This window comes from Staurois parvus, unplaced genomic scaffold (genome assembly GCF_062004578.1).
Source record: "Staurois parvus isolate SC_StPar_1 unplaced genomic scaffold, SC_StPar_1.0 ptg000237l, whole genome shotgun sequence".
In the NCBI taxonomy this organism is placed as follows: domain Eukaryota; kingdom Metazoa; phylum Chordata; class Amphibia; order Anura; family Ranidae; genus Staurois; species Staurois parvus.
The window spans coordinates 4,951,228-4,971,565 of record NW_028318033.1 but is presented as its reverse complement, the minus strand read 5'-3'; the positions used below and the strand labels follow the sequence as shown (position 1 = coordinate 4,971,565).

The 20,338-nt window shown below is 44.3% G+C and overlaps 1 protein-coding gene across 2 annotated transcripts in view; it reads right to left on the bottom strand.

The window, feature by feature from the left end:
• Nucleotides 1-20,338, bottom strand: part of MIPOL1 (mirror-image polydactyly 1) — a 539,082-nt gene that overhangs the window by 181,586 nt on the left and 337,158 nt on the right. For both annotated transcript variants that reach the window (XM_089680250.1, XM_089680252.1), the window contains exon 9: nucleotides 17,599-17,697. In XM_089680250.1, coding sequence (XP_089536376.1) covers nucleotides 17,599-17,697 — 99 coding nt within the window. The remainder of the gene's footprint in view (nucleotides 1-17,598; nucleotides 17,698-20,338) is intronic.

Here is a 20,338-nt window from a genome sequence, read left to right as displayed (position 1 = left end):
AAGGTAAGAAGGCACCTTGGTGGGTGGAGTTTATTTTATTTTATAAATGGTTAGGGGGGCTAAGGATGGAGGGATGGAAAATTTGTATTCTAAATTGAACCTGTCCTTTAAAGTAATGTAGAAGCACAGTATCTCCCCTCTTTGGCAAAAAAAAATAATATATATATATATATATATATATATATATATATATATATATATATATATATACACACACATATACAATGATCAGAAAAATAAAAGGAACCCTTTGAAAATACATCAGCTCTCAATGGGGAAAAATATCATGCTGGATATCTATACTGATAAGGACTGGGTAATGTGTTAGGAACGTAAGGATGCCTCATCGTTTGATGGAAATGAAAATTATCAACCTACAGAGGACTGAATTCAAAGACACCCCGAAAATCAAAGTGAAAAAATGATGCAGCAGGCTACTGCATTTTGCTGAAATTTCATTGCAGCAACTCAAAATGGTACTCCGTAGTTTGTATGGCCCCCACGTGATTGTATGCATGCCTGACAATGTCAGGGCATGCTCCTAATGAGATGTTGGATGTGTCCTGGGGTATATTCTCCCAGATCAGGACCAGGACATCACTGAGCTCCTGGAGCAGTCTGAGGTGCAACCTAATGGCGTCGGATAGACCTAAACATGATATCTCAGAGGTGTTCTATTGGATTTAGGTCAGGCGAGTGTGGGGACTATTCAATGGCAACAATTCCTTCATCGTCCAGGAACTGCCTGCATACTTTTGACACATGAGGCCGGGCATTTTCATGCACCAGGAGGAACCCAGGACCCACTGCACCAGCGTAGGGTCTGACAATGGGTCCAAGGATTGCATCCGGATACCTAATGATAGTCAGGGTGCCATTGTCTAGCCTGTAGAGGTCTGTGCATCCCTCCATGGATATGCCTCCCCAAACCATCACTGACCCACCACCAAAATGGTCACACTGAATGATGTTACAGGTAGCTCAACGTTCTCCATGGCTTCTCCAGGCCCTTTCACACTTGTCACATGTGCTCAGGGTGAACCTGCTTTCATCTGTAAAAAGCACAGGGTGCCAGTGGCAGACCTGCCAATTCTGGTGTTCAATGGCAAATGCCAATCGAGCTCTATGGTGCCAGACAGTGAGCACAGTGCCCACTAGAGGACGTCGGGCCCTCAGGCCACCCTCATGAAGTTGGTTTCTGATTGTTTGGTCAGAGACATTCACACAAGTGGCCTGCTGGAGGTCATCTTGTAGGGCTCTGGCAGTACTCATCCTGTTCCTCCTTGCACAGGAGCAGATACTGGTCCTGCTGATGCATTAAGGACCTTCTACGGCCCTGTCCAGCTCTCCTAGAGTAACTGCCTGTCTCCTGGAATCTCCCCCATACTGTTGAGACTGTGTTGGGAGACATAGCAAACCTTCTGGCAATGACCCTAGCCAAATGCAAAACTAGTGAAAAACAGTCAGAAAAGAGGAGTAAGGAAAAGAAATGTCAGGGGCCTCCACCTGTAAAACCATTCCCGTTTTAAAAGTCGTCTCATTGTTGCCAATCTAGTGCACCTGGTGCTGGTGTTAATGAAAGCAGCTGAAACTGATTAACAACCCCCTCTGCTACTTAACTGACCAGATCAGTATCCCAGGAGTTAAACTGGCTTGATGCTATACATGGATTAAAAAGTGTTCCTTTAATTTTTTTGAGCAGTGTGTATATATATATATATATATATATATATATATATATAATGTACAGCACTGAGCAAACTGTTGGCGCTATATAAATATTGTTTAATAATAAATATATTTTTTCATTCCTCATACAATTTTTACTGGAAAAAAAAAGTCAAACAGCAAGCAATTATTGGTAGGTTGTAAGGGAAAACTAAAAAAAAGTCTATCATACTGTTTTGGGCTATGTTCAGGATTTGAGCACTTAGGATGTAAAAAAAAAATGCTCAACCTCACTGACAAAATCTGGACTGAACAAACATTACGGCATTTAAACATTTGTCCAGGTACTCTGTTTGGACCACTCAGTCATCTTCAAATCTGTGTGCAGACCCTTCCTCCCTTGTGATTCTATCATGCTAACACTTCTAACCTCCTACCATGCTTAAACTCACAAACATGCTTTCTTTTGCTTTACGCTTCCTCGTCTCAATTTCCATGCAGGAAGTGGCACACTAACACTAACTTTCCTGTAAATTCCTCCTGTTCTGTCTCAACACTGCTCTTTCTCAAGCCAAACACTGGTACCTCTCACTAATAAATTCCCTAACCCACACTGTCTCTGCCAGCTCTTCTCAGTGTTTGGCTCCCTCCATAGCTTTCCCTCCTGCCACCCCATATTTTAGGAGAAATATTAATGTATAATACAACTTTGTATGTACCGGGAGCATTTTTTTACTACTTGCTTTGGACACTAAGCCCTCATTTGCAAACGTACCGAAATATGAAATATTTAAAGTGGTGCCTGGTGGTTTTTCCTTAATAGATGGCCAATATTTTCGCTGATGGCTAATAGCACAGCACCAATAAACAGAGAATTAAAGCCGCAACAACCTCTCATGGTAGTGAATTGGGTAAACTGTTCACAGAAAAGGTCTTAAATGCATTTATTCCACTAAGAGGAGCAAACAGTAATAGAAGGAGCCTGATGCCAAAACATTTTTTTTTTACTTTAATTAACAAGACATTGTATGGCCAATGTGTACCACAGTACGGGATGTTTATTACTAATGGTGCCTTCCTCTATGGATAGTACTTGCAAAGGCCAAAGCTGAGTTACTGTGTTGGCAGTCTTCAGTCATATTTTTGTTCTCTGGAATATATGCATGCATATTTACTTGAAACTGAAGTCCAGCCAGGGACCCCCCTTCACAAACAATAACCCTCACCACTCTTCTATCTAATCGCTGCAACAGTTAAAAAAAGAAAATCTAAATTGCTCAAATATTCACCCAAGTCTGTGGTCATTTGATAACTTTTCTTTTCTGGAAAGCAGTAAGAGGGTCCTTTTTGAGGTGCACACATTGCTGACTGGTGAAATGGACATTGTTCTTTGGCTTTTGAGTGGGAGGCTCCTCACAGGCCCTGAGGGTGGTGGTTTGAGGACATCACAATGAAGGCGCAAGGAAAAGACCACTCCCATGCAGAAGCAGTGGATAACTGGTCCCTACTCCCAAATGAGATGCCATGGCAGGGTCACCTGACATCAGAATAGGGTGAGTAAAAAAACCTTGTTAGAGGGACAGAAACAATGAATACAATTTCCCAGAGATTAGCGTTATTGTGATTCGAAATGTGTCATACTTACCTGCTCTGTGCATTGGTTTTGCCCAGAACAGCCCCAATCCTCTTCTTCTTGGGTCCCCCACTGGTGCTCAGTGCTCCTCCCCCTTGACTAGTGCCCCCAATGAGTTATTATTCAGGCGCTGATGCATGCTCACCCCCAAGCCCCGCTCTATGCAATCATAAGACACAGAGTCATGGTTCGGCCCCGCCCCCCACTCTCTCCTTATTGGCTCACTGGCTGTGATTCACAGCAGTGGGAGCCCATGGCTCCCATTGCTGTGTCTCAGCCAACGAGGAAAGAGAGCCACGGAACAGCGGAGGATCCTGTGCACATTTCTGGATCGAGAGGTGGCTCAGGTGAGTATAAGGCAAGGGGCAGTGGGAGGAGCAGCACAAAAACCTTCAGGCCTTACAACCATTTTAAATGTACACTTTCTCTGTGGGAATCACAATGGATTGGTCTTCTGAATCATATGATTCTCCATAGTTCAGACCAATTTAGATGAAAATATTCAGGATATTGAAAGTTAGAAAATCTGCAATTGTCTTTAATTTAAATCGCAACTCAGTATTTATATGTAGCTACATGATAAAGTTATCACGTTACTGGTGGATGTAAGAGGTAGGATGGGAAAGGTGAATGTTTATTTATGGTCACAAAATTACTCCAAAACTTCTGTTTTTATGAATACCAATGGGCAGTTTAGAGAGGATGAGATTATGATTAGATGATGACCCTTACTTTTTAATATATTTATAAATGATATAGGGTATGGGGTTAAAAATCCCATTTCAGTCTTTGCAGATGACACCAAGCTGTGCAGTGGAATAATGTCCTTACAGGATGTCTCCAACTTACAAGCCGACCTCAATGCACTGTTTAATTGGGCAACTATGTGGCAAATGAGGTTTAATGTTGATAAATGTAAGGTTATACACTTGGGGGCTAAGAATATGCATGCATCATACATACTAGGGGGAGTACAACTGGGGGAATCAATGGTGGAGAAGGATCTGGGAGTTCTGGTATATCACAAGCTTAATAATGGCATGCAATGCCAAGCTGCAGCTTCTAAAGCGAGCAAAATCCTCTCCTGTATTAAAAGAGGTATAGACTCCAGAGAGAGATATCATATTACCCTGGTACAAATCATTAGTAATACTTCATCTGGAATATGCAGTTCAGTTTTGGCCACCAATTCACAGAAAGAACATTGGGGAACTGGAGAAAGTAGAAGGGCAACCAAACTGATAAGAGGCATGGAGGAGATCAGCTATGAGGGAAGATTAGAGGAACTGAATTTATTCTCTCTTGAGAAGAGGAGATTAAGGGGGGATTTGATCAACATGTATAAATACATCAGTGGTTCATATAGTGAACTAGGTGTAGAGCTATTCACCATGAGGTCATCACAGAGGACAAGGGGCACTATTTACGGCTGGAGGAAAAGAGATTTAAGCTCCAAATACAGAAAGGTTTCTTCACAGTAAGAGCTGTGAGACAGTGGAATAGACTCCCTCAAGAATTGGTTCTGGCCAGCTAAGTGGATTGCTTTAAAAAAGTCCTGGGTTCTTTCTTGGATACACAGAATATAACTGGATACTAACATTTATAGGTAAAGTTGATCCAGGGAATATCCGATTGCCTCTCGGGAGATCAGGAAGGAATTTTTTCCCCTGCTGGAGCAAACTGGTTCATGCTTTGCTGAGTTTTTTGCCTTCCTCTGGATTAACTGTGGGTGTAGGATTATAACTTTTTTTATGGTTGAACTGGATGGACTTTTGTCTTTTTTCAGCCAGAACAACTATGTAACTATATGTAACTATGTCTTGCTCTGAGGGCTTAGCATTTGCCCATCTTGGCACAGGGATCAATATTGTCATCTTAATAGAAACAGTTGAGGCCAAATTCAACATACTAACTGAAAAACATTTAGCTAAACACTCAACATCCCCACCTTTTCCTCCATAGGTGCTCACTTACTGCAATGGATGATAGTGTCCTCCTGCATTGTCTACATCTAGGCCTGTAAAAATCTACAGATGTGGTGTTTGAAAAGAAACATCCTATTAACACCTTTAGTGGACTTTAGTTCACAGGTACCCTGATATAACCCTGATATAAGGATTGCATGTCTTCCATGACTGGCAATCAATGCACTGTACAAAACACTTTTAAATCTAACCTGCACCATGTAAAATAACAAAATCCTTACATTAGTGTTTTAAAAGGCACTTTTTTAGTTTTGGACAAACTAAACAGGGGTTAGACCAACTAGCAGGTTTTTATTGCTATTACGTTTGCTATTTCCTCCCAGTACCATGATCTAACTTCCTCCAATTCTGAGGGATTCAGTGGATATATTCTCATGCATTTGTGACTCTTGTATAAGGGTCCATATTCATGTTCTGGTAAGAGTCCTACCATTTTCTGGTGCTGGAGCACTAATCATATTGAAGACACGTGTTGATCTACTGCATGGTTCAATACACTGGGACTATTTTCACACTTGGACTTATTTATATTGTCACTTATATGGTTGCCTTAGTTGTGACATTTGAACACGGCAATTTATTTATATTTGTATACAATGGACCTGATTGTCTTGCTATCAACTTTTTTCATTTATTCACTATTTGCGCAGCTTTTTTTTTTGTTTCTTTTTGTTCATTGGTGTCAGGTTTTTATTGCTGTCTGTTTCTCATCTGTGGAGAGTCACACTCCCAGGTTGTCATGATAACCATTGTCACTGGGACAGAAAGTGATGGGAAATTCAAAAATGTAGTTGTCACTAAAAGAGGAGATAAGGGAAAATCTTTAACTGGGAACAAATGTTCTGGAAACAACTGTCAAAGAGTGTATTCAGGACAGGAAGTGTGAGAGTTCTCCCCAATGGCAATGGCAGGGAAAAAAATGCCTCAATGGTTTTAACCATGCCATGCTCTAGCCAAAACAATAAATAAATAAATATGTTTTTGCTTTATATTCATTTTATTTGCTGGATGGGAAAATCCTGTGAAAAAATGAAAAAAAAACCCAAAAAACACTTTTTTACCTTTTGTACTGGAACAGTTTATTCAAATGTATAATTGAATGCTTTTAATTTGAAATGATAAAATGTAACATTCAGCCTTACAATTGAAGTTTTCAGAGGACAAATTTGTTGGTTGTGCTAGAAGTTATTCTGAATTTTAATTGAAATGGGTATCTAACCTATTTTGCACACGTTATGAATATAATTTACATTATGATTATCACTATTTTGATTGTGAATATATATTTGATGTAAAACGTGCTGCACCAATTCATAACATTCTAAATTGGTAGAACAAATATCATGATAAATTAGAAAGAAATCCTACAATTAATCATGTGTAAATAAACATAATTCTGTAATTGATCATGTGCAAATAACTAAAACACCACTGTTGATTATGTGCAAATAAATAAAAATCCCAGAGTTAATCCTATGAAAATAAAATAAATCCTAAGGCTATGTTCATTTTCCTGCATGTTGCAGTTAATGCATTCTGACGCATTTAGCATTTTTGAACTCGGGCTTTTTTAACATATTTTGTGGGGTTTTTTGTCTATAATAAGTTTATTTGATGCGACTTTGGATGGGTGTGATTTGGATGCGACTTTGGATGGATGCGACTTGGAAGTCATGGGGTGATGACCCAGAAGACATCATTTATGACGAAATGCGTAAGAAGGAACCAGCTGCTGATGTCATTGCGTAAGCTGAAGTGACCTAGACGTTGCTTATCTGCCAGCCTGAATGTAGTTTTTACAGTGCGCAATTGCCCGAAATAAATTGACAGTGCAATATTTTGCTAAATAAAAATTTTTGGATGGTTTTATACTATGTGTGGCCTTTGCTCATATTCTCTTTCTGAGTCAATCTGTCGATTGGTTGGATGCGGGGACCGTTAACTGACCTGAGTTAGCTGTGAATCCAGAAAAGGAGTGGGAGATGTGGAATACCATAATTTGTGTCACTTGTGACTTCTTTATAATTAGGGGGCAATATGTATCTAATAAGTGTCAGGGCTCCCGAGTGTGACCAGAGGTGTGTGACTGACGCAGGGAAACGCAGACTTCAGATATGTTATAAACAATGTAATTTATTAACACTAACAATACGAACATAAACGCAGTGCAATACTAAAACATAACACAGTGCAAACAAACCAAACCAACCACCCACAGATGACAGTACATACAATGCAAGCGTGGTCAGGCAGGCCGGGTCAATATCAATCGGGCAGGTAGGTACAGGGGGAGCAAGCGGAGAATGGTCGGGGTCACAAGCCAGGTTCAGCAGGTAGCGGGCAGCGTGGTACAGAGGGTCAGGCAGAGGAGAATGGTCAGACAAGCCAGGGATCAGGAGCAGGAGAATGGTCAGACAAGCCAGGGATCAGAGCAGGGTCAGCAGAGAATCAGACAGGAACAGGAAACAGGGCCCAGGAGAAACACAACACCAAGGCAGAGTCTGCAGGTCTGAATGTCCCTTAAATACACCAGTATAATTTGTTCCAGGTGTTTGACTGGCTGCAAGGTTGAGTCTCTGATTGCTGGGAGCACCCGCTGGCCAGCCCTGGTACTGCAGCTCATAAGGCAGGTGAGTCCCAATATTGCTGGCCAGTCCATTCCTGACAGTACCCCCCCCTCAAGGAGCGGCCTCAGGACGCTCCAAACAGTCCTAGCTGGGCAAGATGTTCCACCGCCCGGGTCTGGTAACTGGCGGGATATCAAAGACTGGCACACCGGGCAGGACTCCGGGCAGCGGCACACCGGGCAGGGGCACACTGGGCAGAGGCACACCGGGCTGGACTCCGGGCAGAGGCACACCGGGCTGGACTCCGGGCACAGGCACATCGGGCTGGACTCCGGGCACAGGCACATCGGGCTGGACTCCGGGCACAGGCACATCGGGCTGGACTCCGGGCACAGGCACATCGGGCTGGACTCCGGGCACAGGCACATCGGGCTGGACTCCGGGCACAGGCACATCGGGCTGGAATCCGGGCAGAGGCACATCGTTCTGGACTCCGGGCAGAGGCACTCCGGGCAGCGGCACACCGGGCAGAGGCACTCCGGGCAGAGGCACATCGGGCTGGACTCCGGGCAGAGGCACATCGGGCTGGACTCCGGGCAGAGGCACATCGGGCTGGACTCTGGGCAGAGGCACATCGGGCTGGACTCCGGGCAGAGGCACATCAGGCTGGACTCCGGGCAGAGGCACATCGGGAGATTACCAGGTGAAGCAGCAGGCACCGGGCCCCCAGGCGGGGCGACAGGCATCGGGCCCCCAGGCGGGGTGACAGGCACCGGGCCCCCAGGAGGGGCGACAGGCATCGGGCCCCCAGGCGGGGCGACAGGCATCCGACCCCCAGGAGGGGCGACAGGCATCGAGCCCCCAGGCGGGGCGACAGGCATCGGGCCCCCAGGCGGGGCGACAGGCATCGGGCCCCCAGGCGGGGTGACAGGCATCGGGCCCCCAGGAGGGGCGACAGGCATCCGACCCCCAGGAGGGGCGACAGGCATCGGGCCCCCAGGCGGGTCGACAGGCATCGGGCCCCCAGGCGGAGCGGTGGGCCCCCAGGCAGAGCGACAGGTCTCGGGCCCCCAGGCGGAGCGGCAGGTCTCGGGCCCCCAGGCGGAGCGGCGGGCGCCGGACCCCCAGGCAGAGCGACAGGTCTCGGGTCCCCAGGCGGAGCGGCGGGCACCGACTCACCAGGCACGACAGTGGGCTCCGAGTCAACTGGCAAGACTGCGGGCACCGAGCCAACTGGCAAGACTGCGGGCACCGAGCCAACTGGCAGAACAGCGGGCTTTGAGTCGTCTGGCAAGACTGCGAGCACCGAGTCGTCTGGCAAGACTGCGAGCACCGAGTCGTCTGGCAAGACTGCGAGCACCGAGTCGTCTGGCAAGACTGCGAGCACCGAGTCGTCTGGCAAGACTGCGAGCACCGAGTCGTCTGGCAAGACTGCGAGCACCGAGTCGTCTGGCAAGACTGCGAGCACCGAGTCGTCTGGCAAGACTGCGAGCACCGAGTCGTCTGGCAAGACTGCGAGCACCGAGTCGTCTGGCAAGACTGCGAGCACCGAGTCGTCTGGCAAGACTGCGAGCACCGAGTCGTCTGGCAAGACTGCGAGCACCGAGTCGTCTGGCAAGACTGCGAGCACCGAGTCGTCTGGCAAGACTGCGAGCACCGAGTCGTCTGGCAAGACTGCGAGCACCGAGTCGTCTGGCAAGACTGCGAGCACCGAGTCGTCTGGCAAGACTGCGAGCACCGAGTCGTCTGGCAAGACTGCGAGCACCGAGTCGTCTGGCAAGACTGCGAGCACCGAGTCGTCTGGCAAGACTGCGAGCACCGAGTCGTCTGGCAAGACTGCGGGCACCGAGTCGTCTGGCAAGACTGCGGGCACCGAGTCGTCTGGCAAGACTGCAGGCACCGAGTCGTCTGGCAAGACTGCGGGCACCGAGTTGTCTGGCGGGACAGCGGGCACCGGGTCGTCTGGCAAGACTGCGGGCACCGAGTCATCTGGCAAGACTGCGGGCACCGAGTCATCTGGCGGAACAGCGGGCATCGAGTCGTCTGGCAAGACTGCGGGCACCGAGTCGTCTGGCAAGACTGCGGGCACCGAGTCGTCTGGCAAGACTGCGGGCACCGAGTCGTCTGGCAAGACTGCGGGCACCGAGTCGTCTGGCAAGACTGCGGGCACCGAATCACCAGGCACGACAATGGGCTCTGACTCAATTGGCACGACAGCGGGCACCGGGTCATCAGGTACCGGATTGTCTGGCTCGACAGCGGGCATCGGGTCACCGGGTATGACAGCGGGCACTGGGTCACCAGGCATCAGGTCATTTGGCTCGCCAGCGGGCACCGCGTCATCTGGCAAGGCAGTGGGCACCGAGTCACCAGGTACGACAGCGGGCTCTGAGTCAATTGGCACGACAGCGGGCACCGGGTCATCAGGTACCGGATTGTCTGGCTTGACAGCGGGCATCGGGTCACCAGGTATGACAGCGGGCACTGGGTCACCAGGCATCAGGTCATTTGGCTTGCCAGCGGGCACCACGTCATCTGGCAAGGCAGTGGGCATCGGGTCACCAGGCCTAATAGGATCGTCAGGCTGGATCAGTTCATCATGCTGGGTAGAGGCATCAGGCTGAATGCAGGCATCCGGCTGAGTAAAGGCATCAGGCTGAGTAGAGGCATCAGGCTGAGTAGAGGCTTCAGGCTGAGTAGAGGCTTCAGGCTGAGTAGAGGCATCAGGCTGAAGAGAGGCATCAGGCTGCGTACAGGCATCAGGCTGAGTACAGGCATCAGGCTGAGTACAGGCATCAGGCTGAGTAGAGGCTTCAGGCTGAACCACGGAAGGCAGGTTCACCGGTTTGGATACTGGCAGGATGGTATTGGTTGGAAAGAATTTTCGCTTTTTTCTGGTTTTAACTACTGGAGCACTGCAAGTAAACGCAGGTCTGCAAATGAATGGAGCAGCTGGAGACAGAGAAGAGCTGGAGGATGGAACAGGGGAGGGAGCAGTTGCTACAGAGGGCTTTTTTACAGGGTTAAAGGCAGGATAGGTGCAGCGAGTGGGAACAGGGTACTGACATGCGGTAGATAGCAGGGCAGGAGGAGCTGTTGGGAATGCAGGAATAGAGCTTTGAGGAAATAGATTAGAAGCAGGACTGGGTTTTTGTAAGCTGACTGAGGCTGGGTGCAACAAATCTGTCCATGTCTGCAGTATGGGTTGAACAAAGCTGAGCTTACACAAAGTCTGTCTGACTAAAGACTGCACTGCGTTTATACAATCTCTTAGTGTCTGTGGTGAACATGGAGCATAATGCTCCAAGAAGCAATCCACATCATCCTCTAATAACCATACCAGGGACTCTACCTGGTCGGCACTAAATGGCGGCAAAAATTCATCCCTGCATTCAGGGGTACCAGATGAAACCAACTCCGCACAAATCTGAATCAATGGCTGCACCTCAGAGAATTCTGTGCCCTGATCTACTAGAACATGAGCGAGCCGTATACATTCTAGCAGTTCATCCCGGGGATACTCCTTCAGAGTCTGATAAGCATACTCTCTGTCATCAAACACTAGCAGATATAAATACACAACCTCATCAAGATCCATCCTTCCCATCAACAAGCCAAGATGGCTTCCCTGTGCAGCCACTTCTGGTCAGGATTGGCCTTGGTGTAATGTCAGGGCTCCCGAGTGTGACCAGAGGTGTGTGACTGATGCAGGGAAACGCAGACTTCAGATATGTTATAAACAATGTAATTTATTAACACTAACAATACAAACATAAACGCAGTGCAATACTAAAACATAACACAGTGCAAACAAACCAAACCAACCACCCACAGATAACAGTACATACAATGCAAGCGTCGTCAGGCAGGCCGGGTCAATATCAATCGGGCAGGTAGGTACAGGGGGAGCAAGCGGAGAATGGTCGGGGTCACAAGCCAGGTTCAGCAGGTAGCGGGCAGCGTGGTACAGAGGGTCAGGCAGAGGAGAATGGTCAGACAAGCCGGGGATCAAGAGCAGGAGAATGGTCAGACAAGCCAGGGATCAGAGCAGGGTCAGCAGAGAATCAGACAGGAACAGGAAACAGGGCCCAGGAGAAACACAACACCAAGGCAGAGTCTGCAGGTCTGAATGTCCCTTAAATACACCAGTACAATTAGTTCCAGGTGTTTGACTGGCTGCAAGGTTGAGTCTCTGATTGCTGGGAGCACCCGCTGGCCAGCCCTGGTACTGCAGCTCATAAGGCAGGTGAGTCCCAATATTGCTGGCCAGTCCATTCCTGACAATAAGCCTACATTTTGCTACAACCTGGTGTAGGCTTTGAATCTATCCTGACACCTATTCCAAGAGGTTTTGGGTAGAAGTTCCTACATTTTGTGGACGCTCACTTAATCAATTGTTAGACTTTCAAAATTTATATTATTTTCATAAAATTAACTGTGGGATTTTTTTTTATTTGCACATGATCAACTGTGGTATTTTTACTATTGCACATGATCAATTACCGCATATTCTTTATTTACACACGATTAATTGTCGGATTTCTTTTTTTATTTTATTTTCTTATAATGATGTTTGTTCTATGAATTTTGCATTTTATGAATATTTGTAACACAATTTGTCACTATGGAAAATATCTCCTAGTGTGTTTGCAGCTTTTTCACATTGCTATCATTTTACTCACAATAGAGTCCTTGTGTTTATAAGGAACATGATGGGTTAGATGGAGATTAGCTTTGGAAACAGAGCTTGATGTGTAAAGAACTGTGGAGACCGTAACAGGTCCATCCAGGGCATTCTCCTTCCGTCTGACCTTTTCCTCTTGGAAGAAGCAGCTTGGCTTTGGAGGACCTATTCATTGATATTTCATTGGTTCAGACACATAGCACATAGTTGTCATTTGTGAGGATACAAATATGTGTTTAACTGTTTTTTAAGGAACCCTTTCCTTTGCCAACATTTACAGAAACTATAGCCAAATACAAACTTTTCAGCTTATAAACAACTCTCCAGTGTGTAATAAGTGAAGGAAAACTGCTCCAGTCTATCCCCAGAGACCTAATTACTCTCTTGCTGGGAGCTTCTATCTTGCCTATAGCCCAACATACAGAAGGTGAAAATAGATTGTTAATCATAGCCCATGCATCGAAGACACTTCTGCTTTTCCTGTAACTATCATGTGACACTGCTCTCTGCATATAATAATGGCCAGGGAGAGTGGTTAGAGATGAAGATGAAGGTTTAGATGCTGACTTTTGACAAAAAGTCAAAATCTGCAAACTTGTAACAAAGCTGTTTAGTCTTGGTGGGCTTCATTTGTTGAGCAAATAATTTACAGAGTGGATTATGAAGATGGTACAATGTATACATGCCTGGAGAATGGGAAGGTCCACTATAAGTAATAAGGTTGGTAATTGTTATTGTGTTGGTAGCCTTGTCTTGTAATTTTGAGCCATCTAGTAAGCTATAAAAGTTTAAATTCTCACACACTGACTATGCAGAATTAGCATTCCTACTTAATCAGGAATATCAGTCAAAACTTTTGTTGTATTTTTGGATGGAATGGGGAAGAATTAGAACTTATATCAGGTAGTTATTGCTCACTTTCACCATCATGTTTTATTCTAATGACAGGCATCCCACCAATAACGATTGTCACCAGAACATCAGCTAAAGGGAAATCTGCCATTGGGGACACCAGCCCTGCTGTCAGCTGTCAAATATGTAATTTTTCCAAATTTGGGGGACCCTGTAGAAAACAAAGGTGTGCGGCGGATACATAACCTGTGATCGGCATGAGGATAGAGAGCAGCTGAGACTGGCCTTTCTTACAAGGAACACCCACAGAAAGGTGGTTGTTTTATGCTAAATTATTGCACATGTCTGAAGGAAATAAAAAGCACACTAACTATCAATTAATGATACACTTTATCGCCTGTATGTAGACAATATTTGTTTACAGTAGCTCTGATTTCAATTTTAAATACTGTATAATGTCAAATTGCACCTAGCATGTTACACTTTTGATGCAATGGCACAAAAAGTACACCACAATGCCTGCTTGATGTAAGCAATTTATTAACAGTATGCTTCATATTATTATAATACACATATGTAGGATAGATTTAAACTGATTGTAAAGGCTGAAGAATTTTTTCTTCATGTGTTCTATGCATGAAGGCAAAAACCCTTTAGTGTGAAGCTCCCCCTAATACTTACTTGAGCCTGATCGCGATCCAGCGCTGTGCATGAGAGCCTCGGCTCTCACGGGTCTCTCTCTACTCATTGGCAGAGACACAGCAGTGGGAGCCATTGGCTCCTACTGCTGGCAATCACAACCAGTGAGCAGGGAGTGGGGGGCAGAGCTGAGAGGTGTTTTTTATGTCTTTTGAACATACAGGGCTGGACTGGGAACGAGCACACATGAGTGCCCCCAGAGCAAGCAGCTTTCTCTGGGGGCACTCGGCAGCGTGGAAGGGCCAGGAGCACCAGCGGGATACTCGAGAACAGGAAGATAAAGGCTGTTCTATGTGAAACCATTGCACAGAGCAAGTAAGTATGATGTGTTTATTATTTAAATAAAAAAAAACCCAAAGCTTTACAACCACTTTAAAGTGTCATTGAACCCAAACTATAAAAAAACTCTTATTACATGTTATATAACAGTGTGCATACCCAGAAAGCCACTAAAGCATTTGTTATGTGGATAGTGAAATATACTTGGTTCATCCTGCCTTCAACTGTCCCACACATCTTCCTCATTGAAGCCTGAGATAGTGTTGACCAACTGATGTCCTCTACTGAGCATGCTCATATTTCAGTTTCCTTCTAAACTCCTTTTTCTTATCTGTGTAGCCTTCTAAACTCCTTTTTCTTATCTGTGTAGCCCACAGGACTATAGAGTCCCATATGGGTGTCTACACAGTGGTAAATGACACCGCCCTCCCTTCTTCCTCCTCCATGTCTTCCTACTGCGAAACACCATGGGGTGGGATATAGTATACTGATTGATTATTGAAACTCACAAAAAAGCTTCAGTATTAAGTATATCAAATGTAATTGCCAATACCTGAAAAGTTAAAAAAAGAAGAACATTGGATGCAGATGCCTTCTGAATAAAATGAAAGCTAGTGTCAATCATCTTTGACTCGCCTACTCCATATTTATGCGCCATAAATACTCATTTGATGTTCAATAAATATTTATAGGGAGCTGTAAAACAGTTTTTGATATTTATAATTTAATTTGAATTACTCTTCTGAAACGGTTTTCTTTTAGTCATGTGACTGGCACAGCACCAACTCACACTGTAGAGAGCATATATCAGCAGAGTAATAGAATCCCCACCTTCCCCAATAGGATCTTTCCCTGCAGATGCAGAACAGGGAAAGATCATGTGACCACACAACAGAACTGCATGAAAAAGGTACATAGAAGATTTTTTTTTAAACAAAACACAGTGGCATGATATATATGATTTATGTGAAATAATTATGGCAATTAATATTTTTTCTGTTTAGTATCACCTTAAGCCAACATGTGGATAACATTTTCTTTCAAAGCCTATCAGATCATTGAATGACTAGACCATCCACAGTTTCCATAGTGTGATTGTATGACTCTCAACACAGTAAAGGGGTGAAGGGAAGCTAAATGCAGTTTTAAAGTGAAACTATTGGCACAAACAATGACATATATGATTTAATCTGTCACTAGCATTAACACAACAGAAGTTGTAAGTTGATTGAACTTGTAGCACCGCTCAAAGCTGGGGAACTTGAAATAACCCCCATTGGTAACAGAGAATGGAAGCCAGAGTCCTTACGTCGATTCAGAACAATGTAAGTGGGAAAGACAGACACCGTATCAACCTCTCTAATGTGAGTAGCGGTGTTGGTCTCAACTACCGCAACTGCAACGCCCCCCTAACACCTCAGTCATAGAGGTAACCGAGCCCCGGTGGACGGGGTGAAATGCATCAGCGGCGTGGCTGGAGCGGTAGCTGAGGCCAACACCACTAACATTGGGGAAGTTGATGCAGTACTTGTAAGTTGTATGATCTATTGATCCTGCCAGTAAGACAAAGCTGGTCAGTTAAGAGGATGAGACAAACCATTTAAAGTGATGCAAAAAGATTTTCCTTATGTTTCAGAAAATAATCCACACACATTACCTACTTATATGGCCTGATAATCTATTTTTCATGAAATTGTTTGTGTTTTTCTACTTTCTTGTTGCATCCTCCATGAGCTCCCAAACTACACCTTTCCCTCCTCACTTCCATTTGTTTGTAACAAGTACTGCATGATAGCTACGCATACTACACATCCTATAGTCCTTGGTCCCTGGTTCATCTTGGGAGCAAGTGAGGGTGGCTATGTTTCTATATACAGTGGGGCCATGGAGAATGAGCATAGTTACCTTCTAACTGGAAGTTGGATCACAGCAGCAAAAAAAAAAAAAAAAAAAAAAAAAAAGAATTTTGGAGATTTGGAGGGGACTGAGAGCGAAAGAAGATACTTATTTTTAGTTAAGAATACATACTCGAATAGGATTTGTTTTTTTAGAGAAAATTTAGTGTCACTTTAACACTGACAGGGGTGCTTGCCATGGTCAGCTTTTATTTACACAGTTAAAAACCTGTATACAAAAATATATGTTTCTGTAACTGCTCAAAATGTTTTAGCTGGAACTAGACTTTAATTTTTTTGTCAGTTATGTAAAGTTCATCTAACACTTTCCTCTCCATAGGTCAACGATGCTGCTGCCCAAGGCTGGCTACACTGCTCCTCTAGAGATACAGTGGAGGAGTGTAGCCATCCTACAAAAAGAAATATGTTACTGTCTGGATCTCCAAGTGAAAATACTGGAAAGAAAGCCTAAAAAATGGATGAGACCACTTCTACGGAGTGCTAAGATGCAGTATATTTAATTTGTATTATTGGGTTTGGATACACTATGGGGTTACTTTGCTAAAACTGGAGAGTGCAATATCTAGTGCAGATGTGCATGGTAGCCAATCAGCTTCTAACTTCAGCTTATTAAATTAAGCGTTGACAAAAAACCTAGAAGATGATTGGTTTCTATGCAGAGCTGCAGCAAATGTTGTACTCTCCAGTTTTAGAAAATCAACCCCTGTAAGCTTTCCATTGATTTGCTAGATTGTGATCTTCTATTTTTTAAACTTTTTAGAAATTTTTCTTCCTCATCCCAAATGTTTATTTTACACTGTGTACTCTTCACATATTTTAATGGAAACAAAACTAACAAAACTTTTCATGGCAGCCTTGTGACAGTCTCATGCACCGATTCCCTCAAGGTGCGTACATAATTACACATACAGATAAGGTGTGCTAGTCATACTAATATCACATTGTGGCCACATCTATTTTATTTCTGGCCCGCATCAAATTTATAGTACACCTTCAGGCAGTCAGAATACATGAAAAGAAGGTCTGTGGTATATCCTGTTTTCCAGACATTATAAATAAGAATTATATTCTTTCAGGTGCTGGAAGTCCAACAACACAGCACAGATCCATTAGACCATTAGACTTGTGCTTTGGAGATGAAAGGGATGGGTTGATGGTGGCCAAACTTAACCCAAGAGTGTGATGTGCAAAGTGTCAATGACATAACAACAACTCATAAGTCTCTCAGTTGAAACACAGAAGAAAATAATTAGACGTGGAAGAAAAAAAAAAAGAAGTTATAAGAGTTTGACTGGGCAGCATAAGAGGTATTCACCTTGGAAGCTGGATCAAAGGTCCTCTGCGTTGTTACAATATCCGTACAGATCTGTTTGCTTTCTCTCAGCCGATGAAGCTCCTTTTCCAGATGTTTGCACTGGGGAGGAGGGATAATAGAATATCATGAAATGAATCATTTCAACCGCTTCTAAATTCATCTTTCAAGAAGAAATGTTCTACTGGCTTATTGGCAATGAGTGAAAAGGTGCTTTTAACCAAGCTGGCGAAAGGAATTTACAATATTATGTGTTATGAAGCCTGATAGGAAAAAGAGACAGGAGCTTTGGATGGACAGAAATTTATATGGAAAGTGTTTATACATGTCACCTGAAAGATAGTGGGGTTAAAGTGGTATTAAACCCAGAAACTAAAATGTAATATATTGCAGTTTACCAATCCTTCGATATGATGGCTACACCAGTTTTCCTTTTCTAGGCGTTTTCCCTGTATTTACCTCTGGTGATGCTTCCAGTATCACAATTCCTGTCTTAGGGTATCCGCATTCTGGATGAAGTAGTAAAGCAGATACATTTGGACCACAGCATTGTCAGCCTGGGGGGAGGGTACTGTTAGGCGGCCATAAACGGTTCAAATTTTACCCGGTTCAGCAGGAATGGGCAGACTGAATGTACCAAGTTGATCGATTGATCAACTTTGGTACAACCAGCCTGCTGGATTTTACATGCTAGTATAGCCAATAGCTGTCCACACCAGAGAATACAATGGCTCGGCAGGAGGGATTCCCCTGTCAACACTGACCCATTGTTTCAGGAAAGAAATTCACTCTGTGTATGGGCTGGTTTAGACTAGAAGATTTAGGTGGACCTGACAAATAAATTGAATCTGAACTGCAGCTAATACATTATACACAGTTACAGCAAACAGTTTTTTCCATTAAAAATAAAGGTGTTTTTTTTTTTATAAATGAATAAAAGCTGACCATTGTAAGCAAACCCAGTCAAGGTTGACAGGTTTGTCTCAATTCTCTAACTCCTACTTTGTCTGGACAGTTTGGTCTTTTAAAGTAAGTTGAAAAATAACAGACTTTTTGGCAGGATCATCAGGTGAAAATAAATGAAAAAAGGCTAACAAATGAATGCAGCCACCACATCTAAGAATTGGTGAGCTGCAAATGAATACATTTTTTTTGGTTTAATATCGCTTTAAATCCCAAAATGATGGTAGTATTCTCCATATTTGATTAATGGTACAGGCATGATGCAAACAGACAAACAGAAAGATCTGTATTTGTTTTACTACTTTGGTATTCAGAGCTGGCAACAACTCTATCCTAAAATAAGGATTATACCCCCTTATTTTTTTATTTGCAAGGCAACTGAGACATGTAAATATGTTCTGTTTTAAGAAGCCTATGCTGTGCTTCACACTGGTTTATTGAAGAGATTTTTGGTTCCTTTTAGCCCAATTTACCAAAACCTGCCAGGTTGTATTTTTTAATATTCAGTAAATATGTATATACACCCTATATATATCCATACATGTATAGAGTGATTACAAACATACAGCTCGCTGATTACAAACATACATATATACAGTATATATATTTATACAGGACAAGTGTTTAGCCATAAGCATCAATACTTTCCAGGACAACCCAGCATTTGGCAGTGACACGATGGCATGGAAGGCTGCTTCAGGCATAGTATGTGCCTGAACTTCATGCCAGCAGCAGTTTGCTCCCCTTCCCCTCAATGACGGAGTCTCTTTAATGCAAACTGGTAGTGAGTTTGACAGTAGAGCAGCAGCTAGACTTTATGACAACAGTCATTCTAAGCTAGGACTATAGCTACAGTTAAATGAAATGAATGGTCTAGTGTAGCAGCACTCTATAGCTTGCAGACGTCTCAACAGCGTCACTGGAAATGTCAGCTTCTTTGGGAGGAAAAGGATGAGAGGGCCAAGCCATAGGGACCATTCCAGGTATTTGTTTTCATAAAAAAAAGGGTCCCATAAAGAGTTGACAGCCCACACCTGGGGTTAATTCTTTGTGTAGCTGGGCAGCTGATCCTCACCCCCCCCCCCCGGCTCATTTGCCTTTCCTCTCTGCCAGTTTACTGTGTGAACAGATGGCTGTACTGTGACAAGGGAGAGGTGCTGTGTGGTCACTCTCTTCCCCCTCTCTCCTAGCAAAAGCAATGGACCAATCAGTAGTAAGGAGGAGAAAACCAGAGGTTTCGGGGAAAAAGGATTCTCCTCAGTGTGACAGGAGAGTGATGTGACAGGAGTGTGACAGAATCGTGTCAAGGAAACTCCACCTAGGAGAGAAAGACCCTGGTCAGTGGAGACCACAATTGTGTGAGAGACAGCCAGAAAGTACAGAGTGTGCCCCAAGAACCTAGGGATGAAGCTACCTACCATCATCACAGGCAACCCAAAATGAGTGGATACCTGATCTGAGAGATCACTGCTGCTGTGTCACTGCGTCTGATGAGAGAGCTTTGTGGCTGCTACTTGTTACCACCGTTAGTGACTGAGCCATTAGGAACTACCTTCCAGGTACTCCATAGAGCTAACAGTGCCTGCAGGTCTTATTGACTGCTTTAATGCATGCCAACGGGCCCCAAACATTTGGCTGGCTAGAGTCAGGACTAAACACTGCACCTGACAGTTGCTGCTCCAAGGCCTTGTTTTTTTTTGGTAAAGAGGTAACTCTTAAAAGAGAAGTATGGGTTTCCTTTTTTTTGCTTAGTGTTAATATTTATGAGCTGCTAGTGCCT